The sequence below is a fragment of the Equus quagga genome, chromosome 6 (genome assembly GCF_021613505.1).
Source record: "Equus quagga isolate Etosha38 chromosome 6, UCLA_HA_Equagga_1.0, whole genome shotgun sequence".
NCBI lineage: Eukaryota > Metazoa > Chordata > Mammalia > Perissodactyla > Equidae > Equus > Equus quagga.
Genome location: NC_060272.1, coordinates 37,220,201 through 37,236,606, shown reverse-complemented (window position 1 = coordinate 37,236,606; position 16,406 = coordinate 37,220,201). Strand labels below are relative to the sequence as shown.

Sequence of the window (16,406 nt, the reverse complement as noted above, 5' to 3'; positions counted from 1 at the left end):
TTAGATAAGTCCCTGCTCTTCTGATTTGAATTGACCAATCCAGCCCTAGCCTGGGATCCCAAAGTACTTCTACAATGGAGCCTAATAAAGGCATTTGCCCCAGGTCCTGCCTTGCTCCCTGTCTGCACTCTGCCTTGACTTTCCCAAGTGGTCCCTGGAGGCATGCCGGGTACTTCCTCCAGGACTTATGAGCAATAAACTTCTCTATTTATCTTGTAGTCTGTTGTTGACTCATGGCTCACCATCAGGCACTCTGTGTTTCTCTTAACAATAGTTAATTTAACAAAGTCATAACATATGAATGTACCACAATTCTTTTTATCCATTCACCTACCGAAGGACATCTTGGTTGCTTCCAAGTTTCCAGAATTATGAAAAAAGCTGCTATAAATATCTATGTGTGAGTTTTTGTGTAGACATCAGTTTTCAATTGCTTTGAGTAAATACCAAGGAGCTGGGTAATATATAATCGTATGGTAAGAGTATGTTTAGTTTTGTTAGAAACCACAAAACTGTCTTCCAGAATGGCTGTACCATTTTGCATTTCTATCAGCAATGAATGAGAATTATAACAGGTCCTTTTATGTAAGACACACTTCAGAGGCTCCCCTAAATTCAAATGTATTATATTGAGAAAAATGAGGTAATTATTATGTCAAATAAGGATAATGCAGCATGAGGTATCTTTTACTTAGTTTAAAAATTAATAACATATTCTGATGATGCATTTAAAGTACTTTGATTTTAAATACATGGTATAAAATATATGAATGAAAAAGTATACAAACACACACTTAAGGGTATACACATACCCCCACAGAGAGTGACAGAGAGAAAATGTGTATATACACACATATGTGATGTATGCATAACAATCATCTTATTTTCCACTTACAGTGTACTTTTGAATTTATAAAAAACTTTCAATTTTATTATTTTGTTTAGTTTTTACATATACACTGTATTATCCATTTTTTAGATGTAGCAATGAATCAGAAAGATTGAGTTACATGCCCAAGGCAACACAGCTAGTAAGTGGCAGAACCATAATTTAACCCTTCAACCTTTCTGGTCTGAAAACAAATCAGGTACTATCTTCCACACCTTAAGGCTCATAACACTACACACACAGACACACACATGCAGGTATGCACCCACACCCCCAACACACACACACAATCATACATATAAGCACACACACTATTTGAAATATACCATTCAATTTCCTATGTTCATCTCTCTCTTAATACATACACAGAGAACTTAAAATTAACCTAGCCTGCCTAAATATTGTACCCCTGGTTCTAATTACTGCAAGTGACTTTTCTTGTAATCTATTTACTATTACTTAGTTATTCAGAGTTAGAATTACTTATGGAATAAGAAAAATGGATTGAAAGATGGTGGCTTAAATACTGCTTAGCCTAAGCTAAAACAATTGTGTGAGAAAACAACTACCTTAATAACAGATGTCTCAACTCTGGATGGAGGACTCTGAACTTGTGCTGCTGCCGCCATGTTGGCAATGGTGCTGAGATGGTTCATCTGGCTCATTGCCATGGTGACAGATGCTGGAGGTAGGCTGACAGGAATTAGAGGATGGGGCATCATCATAAAAGGAAGTTCCAGTCCTATAAAAAATACACATATATCATCATTGCTCTGTTCAAATAAAACGATGAAACATGGTATATATCATTTATTAAAGGGTTAAGAACATAAATCATTAAAAACTGTAGCATTCAAAATGTTCTGATAACGACAGTCAAAGGAAAAATATTTGTCCTCTTTGTATGCAACAATACCCCACTCACCACTCAGGGAAATTAGGCTTAAAGCTAACTAGTTTGGTGCCATGTTTTATCACAAGCCACTCGTCATGTGCTTAATACAAATGGTCAATTCTTTGCTATATTACTCTTCTGATCAATCCAATTCTTGTTTAAAATACTAGGGTCTTCTTTAGCTTAGCACGATTATTTATTTAAATGTAGTATATCTATTATGTCCTATATTTTACTATTCTATAATTAGACAATTTTTTTTCTTTGCAACTACCATTTTTAGTTCTACAAAATGCCATCGTACCATTTGGCAGAAGGTGGCCGTGCTGAAGATGGTGGAAAGGATGACTAACTGCAAGGCTACGTGCCCCAGGCCTGCAGGGGTGGGTAGCAGAAGCCTGAAATCCCTGGGGTAGGAAAGAGGACAATGTTTCCTTATCCCAAGAACCATCACTGTTGCCTGTGGGGAACGAATATAAATTATTTGGATACAATATTATTCCAAATCTTCTAATAACTAACTTGAAATGAGGTTTTAAAAAGCATATCCCAATTGGAGACTGGCCAAGTGATTTCTTAGGAAATAAGCTCAAGTAAATAAATTTCCCCTAAACCATATTTTCTTTTTGTTTTTCTATTTCTTAGGTAGGTTCTCAAATTTTTTGAAAACTAACATTTCTATAACATTTAGCCTATATGTGAAGTCTAATCCTGTTTGACTAATCAACAATATAAAATGGCTCTATTATATACTTAGAGAATGAATTACTTCTTAGAACTGAAGCACTCTGATAGTTAAAGAATGCAAAGTGATCCTTGTATTAAATGGTATCCTAGTCACCCTTCAGAGTTAAAATTCCTCAGTTCCACAGCAAATCCTAAACATGAAATCATTAAATGCCCAACTTGGTTAGAGAGAGAGTACAGAGAACCCAAAAGATCACTTTACAAAAGATAATAATGTCGAAACAATAAATTAAATGTGTGTGATCAACAAATACATCACTTGTTTTCAACTACAGAGAGAGGTTAAGTTTAAGACTGCGGCAATATCAGTGCCAAAGTCAAAACAGTACATTGTAGGGCTTGCATTTCAATATTGGTGGTCGTGTCTTACGTTTAAATAGCTCTTGAAACACATTAATAGGATACTTCTTGGAAGGTGTTTATAAATCATTTCAATTTAGACATGTCCCCAAATTAAATTATTTTAATATTAATGCTTAACTGAAACTGTTGAATATACAAACTACCCACTTGAAAGAAAATTTCTGTAATATCCTGGTCAGCTTATGAATTTTCATTTCTTAAAATAAGAAAAAGAAACCATATTTTCATAGAATATGCTTCGAAACAGCAAAGTTGGTAAAACTCCAATCTAAGTGCTTTAGCTCTATTAAAAGCCTCATTGTAAAATCTCTAGGACATAGTTTTTAATGAAGAATATTTAGTTACTGCCATGATTTTTTTCCATTTACTTCATGGAGACAGTTAAGGTTCAATATAAATTCAAACTCATTAGCTCAATACTGTCTGGATCTTAGAGTAAATTGTTCAGAAGTGGGTAATGAAAACTCAATTCAAATTCTTCAGCAATCAAACAAAGCAATTTTATTAAACAATGAAAAGAATCAATTAAAATGGATATCTTTATTATCTTTATTATTTTACAAGAAACCATGACAGCTTTTGGCTGAAAAAAAAGTTTATAGCTTCATACAGAAATGACTCACATAAAAGAAATTTCTCCAGTTTGCTCTTACTCTGTGATATAAAATTTCACTTTCATATCCACAAATTTATATACCTTATTTTTCTACTCATGACTTTTTGTGACACTTATACGAAGGTCCTAGTCAAACACGCAAAACTATAAATGACGTCAAGAGGACATTCAGTGACAAAACATTTTAAACACATCCACTTTACAGTGCCTTTATCAAAGTATGTCCAAATTTTTTAATTATGTATTTACTTTTATGTTATCAGTTAAAAGAAGAATTAAGGCAAAATCATTGACTACTGGAAATAGAAATAACACTTTGAAATAAATATTATTTGAGCATAGAAACTGCATTGGAAATTTATAATTGATAGATAATTTTCTCTATACCTTATAATTCATTTAAAAATATCCAACAAATGCAAGGATTAAATTTTCATAGTAGATTGCCTATTTCAGGATAATTAAATAATATGTGAGTAGATAAAAATGTTCACATTCATTATTTTGGATTCAGTTTGAGTTCTGCTTATACCTATTATCTACTTTTGTTTTTCTGTTCACTTGAACAAATTTCCTCTCTTATTTAAATCCTGATTACCGGTTAATAAATGGGAAAAAGTAATTTTTCCAAATATAGTTCAATTTTACTCTCATATCAGTAGAGAAGCAGTATAATTATAATTATGGTTTTTTACATTACCAATGTGTATAATATTAAGCTAAAATTCTGATTAAGTCATTCTGAAAGCAAATTGTAAACAAACTACTATCTATTTTCACATCTCTTTTGCATCACAGGATATCAATCCTTTGTATAGGGTAAATATCAACCTTCCATAAGTGAATTTTCCATAGTAAGCTTACAGCAGTAGATTGGATTTTCCCACTGCATAAAATGCTCCTAGCCATCTCCGCCAATCATTATTTGTTAAATACTCATGATGTTAGCTCATTTGGGTAATAAATAGAGCAAACAATTAAGAAACTAAGTCTGATGAAAATATACAATATATAACCAAGTCAGCTGTAAGTGATTTTTGCATTATTTATAACATCCTTCTCCTCTATTAGCATGAATAAATAAGAACTGAAAATAGGCCACCTCAGAACAAGACATGCCTATAGTTATTAAACATATAATTTCAAACGCTTTGGTTTAAGCCAACATATTTAGTGATATAAGCCAGTATATATATAGTATGCCTACATACAAACACACATACACACATATATACCTTTAATATTAAAGTTTACTATTATGACCACATGAAAACTTGCAAGAGACTAAAGATTCAACACATAAGAAAAATTCCAAAATATAAGAAAAATTCCATAATTTGGTAAGGGGAGTTAAAAGGACAGAAAACAACTGATTCATTTCTCCTCTTCCATTCTTGTAGAATCATGCTGTTTCTTTGACTTTACAGTGGAATAAAAAGATGAGGTTAATATAGCCCTAAGATCCTCAAAGAATATACTGTGTACTATGATAGGGTGTTGAGGTGTGTATGCAAAGACTCATAAAAGACGATAAAAATAAAAACTAGTTTTGAGCCAAGGAAAATGGTCATGGGCTCCCAAAAAGACTCAGATAGTGCAGCCAGCTGTCTGATTACCTAGAATCTATAATCGTATGTTAATGTTTGGGGGAGAGGACTAGAGAGAAAGGATCCCCCTAACTAGTCCTGTATACAGGTTGTTTAGAATCACTGGGACAGTCTCAGGCTAGACATCAGTTTACACAGGTGTAAGCAGATCTGCACTTCTGACAGCAGAACACAGGCAGCCACTATGATGAAATTAAGTGGTGTAACCATAAGCACCACGAAGGCCAGCTACTAATGCTATGGCATGATTTTGGTGGGGAAAAATGAACAAATGCACAGTCTTGCAGCTGCCAGATATAAGTGGGTACACGAATGTAAGACAGAAAGTTGAAATTAACACCCAATTACCTATTTTGTCTCTAGATAAAAACGATTAATTACATATTTATATAATCTGAAACACCTTACTTAAATGCCTAATTATACTGATATTAAGAATTTATCGATAATCACATATTCAGATACATGGAACTTCTACAAAAAGTGATTGTGTGTGCTTAGTTTTCCTTTTGTGTAAAAGATGTGTATTTCTCAGGGATGAGCAAGGTGATCTTAAGATTTGGTGTCACTGAAATTCAAATTCGTAAGGACTAGGTATGGGAGATTCTCGCCCCCTTACATCCTCCCTACCACATCACTGAAACATAGTTATAGATTTTGAAAAAACAAACAGAATTATGTACCATCTCCATCTTTTTATGAGCTCAGAATCTTTTCCTAGGCTCACCCCCATTTTATACTTTTATCTTATTTTGTGATACATATTTTATGATGGACTAGGTTTTAAACACAGAAATATACTACTTTGGGGAGAAACTCTTAAATTTTGAAAGCCATACTCTAAGCGTAACCAGGTTATCAAACAGCCAGTACTGATGGGTTACCAATATAAAATGGTTTTATTTTCCCTCTAATTACTGCCTTCAAACATGCTGTGTCAAGGTTCCCTTTTTTGTCCCTTAATAACCCTGAGCAAATTTTGAGTATAAAAAAACACATTCTAGTTAACATTCATTTCTGCTTCCCCATCTCCATCAGCACTGACTAGGCCTAAAGCCTCGGTACCTGGAAGACAGAAGGGCTTGGTTAGCTCTTCATCCATCCCCCTCCTCTCCTTCTTTTGGGTAGTAGGATAAACATGTCCTACCCAACTGGTTCCTATTAGCCAGTGACCTCTTCTACGTGGCAGGTGCCTAAGCACTTTGTATCTCCTATTAAGCAATGTCTGATCCTTTAAGGTGGGTCTTCCAGAGGAATACCCTATAGCACAAGTCCCTGATAATGAATCTCCTTCAGCTGCCTGCTCTTCTAAGCTCCCTACACTGCCTTCGCCTCTTGATCCTAGGGCCCTTCTCTTGGTGTGGGTCCTCTTGTCCCATCAATGTGAATTCTGCATACCCTGCCACTCCTCCTCAATTCTTTATCCTCCTGCCCAAATATTTATAGAAATCAGCAGGTCACGTCAAAGCAGAAATCCAGCTATGAAATGAAGTGGAGGCATTTTTAATCTTTGAGTAATTGGAATTCCTTGGAACTCTCCTCCATTTACTTGGTGGTGAGGAAGGACTCTCAAAAAGAGACCACAAAAGGGCAGGTCCCATGTCCTACAGGTTAAGTTCAGTGCACTCCTCTTCAGTGGCCTGGTTCAGTTCCTAGGCATCGACCACTTGTCAGCAACCATGCTGTGGTGGCAACCCACATTCGAAACAGAGGAATACTGGCACAGATGTTAGCTCAGGGTGAATCTTCCTGAAGCAAAAAAAAAAAAAAAAAGAAAGACCACAAAGGCACATAGCCCTCTTCATTATGTGCTGTCTCTTTACTACAATGATTTCTTCAACATCCCTCTCCCCATGGTCATTCCCTCTTATAAACAGAGAAAGAGGATGTTTGTGGAGTCTGGAGTGATAGTCAAGACAGAAATTTTGGTTCAGCTGCTACTAATAAGTACTAACAGCTTTTTACTTTCTTCAAAATGAGGAGTACCTGGTACCTTTTGTTCTTATGTGGGACCACAAAGAAAATTCTATTTAATATTTTGTTACATAGCATATTTAATAGAACCAACAACAAATATGGCTAAATTATAAATAAAATTTTGGTAACTGATTCTTGTAAATAAAATGTTGTAAGAAGAAAGAAATGTGAATGCTCAACATTTAAAACGTTATTTTACAAATCAAGTGAAACTTGAAATTATTGATCGAGATAGAAATTCAAAGAAAAAAGATTACCATGAGTAAAAAAATTAAAGAATGAGTAAATGTGGAGATAATCATTAGTAAAAGAAAAAAGATCACTTCATTCTTTGGAATACAATTTTTAGGTAGGAAAGGAAATGGAAAATGTTTTGGGGAAAGATATTAGTTTCTCTTTAATTAAAAAAAAACTTTGGGTATTTGTATGAGTGGCACTAAGTATAACCCTGGCCCAAATAATTATATTTATGGGCCGGCCCAGTGGTGCAGTGGTTAAGTTTGCACTTTCCACTTCGGCGGCCCGGGGTCCACCAGTTCAGATCCCGGGTGCGGACATGGCACCACTTGGCAAGCCATGCTGTGGTAGGCATCCCACATATAAAGTAGAGGAAGATGGGCACGGATGTTAGCTCAGGTCTGAACTTCCTCAAAAAAATAATAATTATTATATTTATTATTCAATCCTAAATATATCTAATGAGGAAGAGGTTCCAAAAGAGAAGGCTATAGTATTTTTTTATGAATTTTGGATAGAATACGTGTAAAATAATCAAACACAAGTTTTAAAGCAACCTGTAAAAAAATAAATGCCCTTTAAACCACTGTGCATTAAAACAGTAAAAGTCCGTTTAAATATGATTATCCTTTATACCTGGGTGACAGGTAACTATTTGTTCAAATTTTCCCACAGGCTGACCCTGATAAAGGAGGCAAATCTCACAGGGACTAACGGTCACACCACTGTTTAGTGAGTGACGCTGATAGACTGTGACGGGAACCTGACATTGTCAAGATTCGTTTACAATGAAAATGATGGCAAGAGCAGGCATTTGCTCCATACCATTGGAGACCACTAAGAAGGATGTCAACACCATCTTAACAATGGAAATAAGACTACTAAGTAAAAGTAAATACTAGTCACAGGTGCTACGGATGTGCAGCTGTTATTTCAGAGGTAGGTGAGAATAAACAAGTTATTATCATTTAGAGGATTAACTTCACCCTAATAAAAAATGGGATATAAAATGTCAGCAGTAATACTAGTATTTTGCATAAATAGGAGAAACAGTCCTCACATGAGTTATTGTAATGTAATCTTTAAATCTTTTTCTGGATAACAATCTGAGCTTAGTTGATGTACTTTAGCATATATGAACACTGAAATCTTCTGTTTTTTTGGTTCAACTTGATCAAATCGCTGTTTTAAAATGAGGAAAAAGCAATCTTTTAGGGGTGCAATTAATGAGGGGCCCAATTTAAAATGTTCCTGTTTAAGTACAGTGATTTAGCGAGGAAAACACTGCAAATGCCTCCTAATTGGTATCGCAAAATAATGCCCATAGAGTAGGCCATTTCCAGAGTCTAAAATTCATATGTGCATACATATCATGTTTGATTTGAAAGTGCTGGGGAAAAACAGAACTGGTTGGCTGTCGTGTAACCAATTCCACTTAGCTGATGTTCTGACATCAATTTTTTTCTTAGAGAGAAAGAAGAGCATTGTCATGAATTCTAACTATCCCACTACCAATAAATGAGTCATATAGGAAAACAGATCACTTTCCCAGAAATAATTAGACATATTTTCTTTAGCTATTTATCATTAACTAAATCTTACTCTATGTTACCTGTGTGTTAAATATTTGTTAATTAGGACTTTAGAACTCTTCCCATAAAAGGGGGTTTCTATTTTACGTGTGATGTTGCCCTTTGAAGGCAGAGCTCTTTTGATACATTTTATTTAATATGTGATGGTGATAACATGATACTGGTGCTATTAGTACATCAGAACTATGGTAATAGCTAAATTTCTACACCAAGTTGAGATATTTCTTTTGCCTTACATATTCCACAATGTTGTTGAAAGCAGCATTAAGTTAAGAGGCTGCACAAAGCAGCACACCAAATACTGGAAATCAGAACTGCTTATTTTTTTAAAATTTTGCTTAAATATTCTTTACCATGGCTAATAATTGCTGAACTAGAAAGAAAAAGAAACAAACTAAAATCAAAGCTGAAGTTCAAGTCACTAATGTCAGATAGAATACATAAAAGGATCCTTGAAGAACAGGCAGACATTACTAAAACACATCCTGAGAGTCTTTGAGGAATCTTGGGAAAGTGGAAGAGCATTAGGAAACTTAAGACAGACAATGGTTTCCAGTTTAAATAGCCTTGATTTTGAACTTATCAAAATGATTAGAATGAATCATTATATACAAAGTGCAATACTATGTATTTTCCCTTATTTCATACCAAAATCCAGAAAGTTTTGATGCAGCTTAAAAGAAGGAGGGCCATTACTATAAAGATAAAAGGTTAAATACTTTATGTGGGGAAGACAGAGATAATTATATCAGAAAACACTTTGCTTTTTGATGCTGTTGTTGTCTTTGGACTCATTAGCACCATGCTCTAAGTGTTAACCAGGTAAAACAGACCCCCAAAACAAAACAAGACAAATGCAGACTCAGACTGGATAAACAGTTTCATAGAACTCAGTAAGAGGAAAGAAATCGTAGCCACATTAATTTGTATTGACTAAATATTTGGAAGTGTTGTCGATATGGACTACAAGATAATTGTAAGCAAGAGCCAAATGTTTCTATTCAGTGGAAAAGATGATATTGCAACAGATTGGTTAATTTGAACAGCTAAAGTATAATGCTATCATGGACAGTGTAGAAATAACAGTACTAGGAAGATACTTAAGCTTTCCAATCTAAAATACATTCACAAAATTCTTCAAAATAATGCAATTTGGCATAATGTATCCATGTTAATTTAACTGCATCATAACCTTTCTCACTGCCAAAGTCAATGAATTTCTACCTTTTCCCACTTTAACTCATCAAATTATTTTTCCATTAGGCAAACAAATGAACTAGAAATTCTCCTCCCTGAGGATATTGTAATTTCCCTATAGATTTGCAGACATCAAATAAAATTTCAAGTTAATGCACTTTCTATACTGTTAGTAGAGTAATCAACGTCACGGTATATAATAACAATATTATGTTCATGTGTGAGTGTTGCTCACGGTCAGTAAAAATCAGTTTTAATATTCACTGTTTTATACAATATAGAAATCGAAAAATCTTATTTGAGCTAAAATTGCTATTGAATTTTCCAAAAAGCATAAAACTCTCATAGGTAGAATGGCATGCTCATGGGAATTATCTTGATTTTTCTCAACTGTATGGATCTAAGTGTTAAATTATCTTCTCCCCAAACCTGGTTAGCCTCGACGAATGACATCACCAGCTAGTCGTATAAACCAGAAACTTAGGAATCATCTTTATCTCCTCCTCTCTCACTGTGCACCAATAAAGTCCAATTCCTGTTCACGTCCTGTTGGTTTTACCTAATTAATTTATCTCTACTCAAATTCTATATCTGATGCTGTAGTCAGATTCAAGGGCCATCATTACTTTTAAGTACAAATCTTACACTGTCACTCCTCTCTTAGAGGACTTCAACTGTTCCCATTGCTGTTAAGGAAAAGATCCAACAGTTCCTGCCTTAATGTAGGTGCCACATGGTCAGGTCAGGTCTATGTCTCGATAGCTCATCATTGTATCCCATGCATTTAACAAAGCAGGACTAACTGTCAGTCAGTTCTTGAGTTGAGAGCTGCAAACCCAGACCAACTCTTACATTTACATGTGGTAAACTTCAGTATGGCATTCAAAATTATAAGCTATAGCCTTTGTTCTTGAGCAGTTTATAGTGTGGAAGAGAGATACAGCATATATGTACATAAATTTATACTTTGACTGGAATGAAAGAGAAGAAGAAGAATGGAAAATATATTAGATATTTTGGAAATAGACTTGCTAGAACTTGGTAATCATTTGGATACAAAAGGAGATGAAGAAAATAAAACATGAAACATAACCTGAGTATCTAGATTAACAAATGGGTGTATGGTCATATCACTAATAATGCAATAACGATGATGGTGGTGATACCTAATATGCATCATCTACTTTCAATGCGTCCAGCATTGTGTTAAGCTTTATATGTACTATCTCAATAAGTCTTTAGAAATGCTGAGGTAGATTGATAATGGTGTTATAAAGATTGATTTAAATTGCCCCATGATTTAGATCTTGGAATTCTGAATTCACAAGTTTTTAATCACTTTTATGAGGAAGATCAGGTTTAACGATGAATAAAAATCAGTTCAACTTTGTACTTGTTTAATATGAGGTATTTCAGACACAGTCAAATAGAGATTGACAACAAGCAGTTAGAAATATGGGGCTGAAACATCGAAGAAAAACAGATGCCCAGTGAGGAAGATTTGGATGTCTTCGATTTGTAGGTGGGAGATTAAGTCATGATACTTGAAGAGGGTATAGAAAATATAAAGGTATGTCTACTCAAAGCACATTTCCTCTGTAAGTCACAGAATAAGTCCCAAATAAGCCAGGCTGGATGATTCAAAAAAAAAAAAAAAGACCTGAGAAGCTGAGCAGGAATAAGTCAATATTGGCATATGACTCCTACAATACATTCTTAGCACAAAAGGATGTCAATGCATTTTTATAATATGCAAGTCCCTCTGCTTATTTTTAAGCTATAAAATTATTTTTAATAAGATGATCATCATGAATGCCTCACAGATCTTGGGCCCTTAATTAATACTCAGTGAAGGAATGTGGAATATTATGATTGGAGTTAAAGAGTTAACAATCCTAACTACTGTTTAGGTAGACAGCCTAAACAGAGACAAAAAAAACAAATAGACACAACTAGGCATAGTTTGAAAAGATGCCATTAGTCCAACTTGTAATATGATAAATAATTATAATATTCAATAATTACAAAGTCCCCCTTAAAAACATTATGGAGAGAGGCAGCTTTAAATCAAGTGACTACATATAACAAAGAACTAAGCACTTTTGAAGATCCATTGAAAGAATATTATATTGCAGTGGTAGATTATATGCAGACGTCAGGCCTGTTGAAAGCTACTGTTTATATGAAACCAAATCATTCTTTCCATAGCTTCTATTATATGCAGCGAAAACATACTATTCAAAGCACTTTTCATCAGTTTTTCATGGACAGACATGGCAAGAGATTTTCAAGGTCAAAACAACCACTAAAATTTCAATTGTTGGCAATGAAAAAAAATACTTAGGAAGATTAGCAGTAATATGGATAATTTATTTTTACATTTTAAGTCCAATTTGGCAATTAAATATAAGCACTGATTTTTATCCCAAGAATAAATGGATACAATATGCTTTTTTAGGTTGGAATGACAATGTGAATTACAAAAGAAAAATGGTTAGAAACTGTGTTTTGAAATGAGGATTGATTTTCTGACAATACCAAAACCCTTAGGTCAATATAAAGTAAAATTTAAACATTCTTATTCATTTTTTATTTTAAAAATTATCTGGCATAATTATGATAACCATAATGTGACCAATGAAGAATGTAAGGGAGAATGCAATCAATGTAAGGTCACACAATGATTCAGGGTCAGAGTTAAGTGCTAAACATAGGTTTATGTTCATTTTTAAAAAACACACACGCATCCAGTGTGGTATTTGGATAAATCATTCATATTCATTATTTTTCTTTTCTTCAACAATTTTTCCAACATCAATATTAAAAAGATTCATGTCTTGTTAAAATTAGATGATGAATGATGAAATTGCCATCTTTTCTAAAGTGCTCAAAGCAACAGGATTTTTTAAAATCTTGAACTTATAAAACTAACATCTATCCAAATTATCTTTATCTGTAGTAAAGCTATTATATTTTAAATATTGTCATTATAAAGAGAACTCTACCTGTTAAAAATAATTATCTTCTAGGGAGGGATCCTTAATTACTGAACAATAAATAGCTATCTAATTGTAAACAATACTCTGTAATAAAAATTATTATCATCTGTTATTTTCCCTTGTGATCACCGTCTGTCTTAAATAATCTCAATATCTCCTCCACTATTAAAATATGGCACCATTTCTGCTCGTCTGTTCTACCACACACCTTCTCTCACATCATTACACGGGAAATGTTAGGACCAGTGTCAACAGCACACAGATGCTCTCATTTACGTATACCTGTCTTAACACCTGGGTAAGTACACCTTGTTAAATGTTGGTCTTAATTAAAATAATTTATATTAAATAACTATGTAAGACTTCAGTTAGTAGGCTAAAGCACAATTTTTCAAAACAAATTAAATACCTCAAGAACTTCCTATAGTTAAAATGATCTGTACACAAATTGTTTTTCTTCTTTGGTAAATTTTTAAATTTTGTTGTAGGGACTTCCTGCTTTTTACAAAGAAACATCTAGAGTATATTTTTCACCTCATTGGATATATACATATTTGGACCATTTTCACAAAGAACAATGTTCTGGATACATCAATAAACAAAAATTCAGAAATGATTTGGTTTTTGATGGCTTACATGTATAAGTACTCTGGAGGAGGATTTTTTGTATATTTATATATTGTTATCTATTTTAAATCCAATAAATTCACAAAAGCAACAAGAATTTAAGAAAAGAAGGCTTAATTTTTAAATGTGTTAAATCTCTACTGACTTCGAAGATAATTTTTGAACATCACTCTATCATGTGCATTTACTCAGATTAGTATTAGTATATGTTTAGGTTCTGGCTCTGGAAATGATTTTATTTTCTCATTTACCCAAAAGTCAAGGTAATAGTGTATATTGAAAACCTTGGCGAGGAAACCAGCAGACTTATCATGCAGTCATATCAAATAGAAAAAACATAGAAATAGGACAGAAAACACAATATTTTTAAAAATAATATATAATCAAATAAAGAGAACCAGATACCAAGAATGTTAGGGTGTGCAAGTCAAGGAGCAATAAATTATATTTAAACATTACTACATAACGCACAATTTATTTTTTGCATATATTTGAATCATAGAATGCTATAGTACAAAATAGACACAGAAATCATTCATTTATTCTTTCTTTTAACCCATATCAAATACCCAATATGGGCCAAGGATTGTAAGCACTTGGAATATAGTAGTGAAGAAAGCAGATAAAAATATATATCCTCATTGCATTTATATTCTAGTCGGGAAGTGGGTATAAAAAAAATAATGAGCAAATTAATAAAGTGACATTGTATATTAAAAGAGATACCTGTCACAGAAGGATGAAAGAGAATTTTTGCATGTACATGATATATGTGTGCACATGTAAGCCCGTGTTTTAGGAGGGTACATTGGGAAGACTTCACTGAAAAGACGGCACCATGAAGCACAATCCTCTCATTTTACAGCAGAGGAAACTGAGGTTCAGAATGATTAAATTAAATGCTTACAGTCACGTAATTCTTTAGGAAAAGAGCTGGATTGGAGCACATTTATTTGTCTGACCCTTGGTCCTAAAGCCCTTCTACTGCACAACAGGGCACACTCAGTTGAGAGAATTGCCCAGACTGTGCAGTTGGGCAAAGACAAACGTAAATGGTAAGTCTGAATGACAGCTGGGTAGCTCCATAGACTGGAGGAGAAAGTACATATTAGGAAAGCACAAGAAGTCAGAAAGAATTAGGTAGGCTAGGGCCAGATTATGAAAGTTCTCAGATGTCAGGATGATGAGTTTGGTCATCATCTTAGGCAGGGGAGAGATATGATTAAAGTGATGTATCAGATAGTCAGAAGGAGGAGAAGGAAGTCATCACCAGGAATAATCATCCCAAGTTCTGTCATCCACCACATTGACACTGATATGACCAGGGCAGGGATCTTGATTCTCATATTTCATGCCACAGGAAAACCGATAAAGCAGAAAAAGAAAATCTTGTCTTCTTTATCATTAGAGGACTCTAAGATGATGATTGAAAAACAAATTGGTTTTCAGAGCCAGACATGACAAAACAATTATGCTGAGTGAGGACATACTGCATACTCTTCCCTGTATCTGAATCCAGTGGCTTGTCAACTAATTCCTTTTAGATATGCAATGAAAAAATTTTTTTTCTCAATGAAAGGAAAACTATGTAAATCTTGTTTGGAAGTCTTCACGCAAAGAGATATAATTTACCCTTTCCTGACGGAGGGCAACAGCTTAGAGACTATGAGTCAGCAACGTAGAGTGATTATTAGGAAAGTAAGAGCATGCTCAGTAGATTCAGAGTTGATGGACTTTTTTTAGATCCTCCGTGAATGATACAATTGGGGAAGCAAAAAGGAAATATTCCCCCCAAATTTATGATTTAATAATTAGGTTTATGAAATATAACAAGTTTGGTTTTAATGTTTTATTGAAAAATTAAATCTGGGAATCTGTCTATGTCTATTCTGTGTAGAACGTATATTACTGTTCTGTAGCACCTCATGTAACTGTTATCACATACAGAATATTATACACATCAGCAGATAACAAAACAATGTTTACTATCCTGACATTGAAAAATATGCACCAGTAAAATAAACATCCCAGGCTTAGGCATTATTCTTACTATTCTTCACTTTTTTCACTATTCACAGTTCTTATGTTCACTAGAATTCCTCAATACTGACCTCTCAAAAATAATGGTATAATATATGTCATGTAGGTAATAATTTCTAAATGATATCACAAAAAATTTCATTTCCAATACTATATAGAATGTCCTGTTAGAATTTCACACAAATATGTACATGCAAAAAGTACTTATTTTCTTCAGGCTGAGAAAAGTTATACAGCATGATAAGCCTTTATTTTGCCTGGGGAGGATTTTATTTTTCTTATCAAAACATATTATTTAAGTTGCTAACATGTAAAATAAAACACATGAATGTGTACGAATTTTTTAAGTTTGTATAAGATGTGTCTATAAAGTATATCATTTACGTTAATGACTTCTGTTTTCTTACCCTGAAGTTTTTAAGTTAAATTCTAATTTTATCTGAATGTTTTACAACTTGGTACAATACAACGTGCTAAAATAAATTTTCAAGCAGCTTACTATGCATAGACAGCTTTTAAAAATTCAAAAAGCCTGATAGCAAATGTCATTTCTTTCATAGTTACAAAATGCAAACTCCAAGTGTTTCATCTTAATGAATAAATGAGTTTGTCCTTTATGT

General features: G+C 33.7%; 1 protein-coding gene across 1 annotated transcript in view; it reads right to left on the bottom strand.

Moving 5' to 3' along the window:
- The window catches only part of DACH1 (dachshund family transcription factor 1), a 413,471-nt gene that overhangs the window by 132,303 nt on the left and 264,762 nt on the right, over positions 1-16,406 (bottom strand). Inside the window, exon 4 of the mRNA XM_046664761.1 lies at positions 1,459-1,631. Coding sequence (XP_046520717.1) covers positions 1,459-1,631 — 173 coding nt within the window. The remainder of the gene's footprint in view (positions 1-1,458; positions 1,632-16,406) is intronic.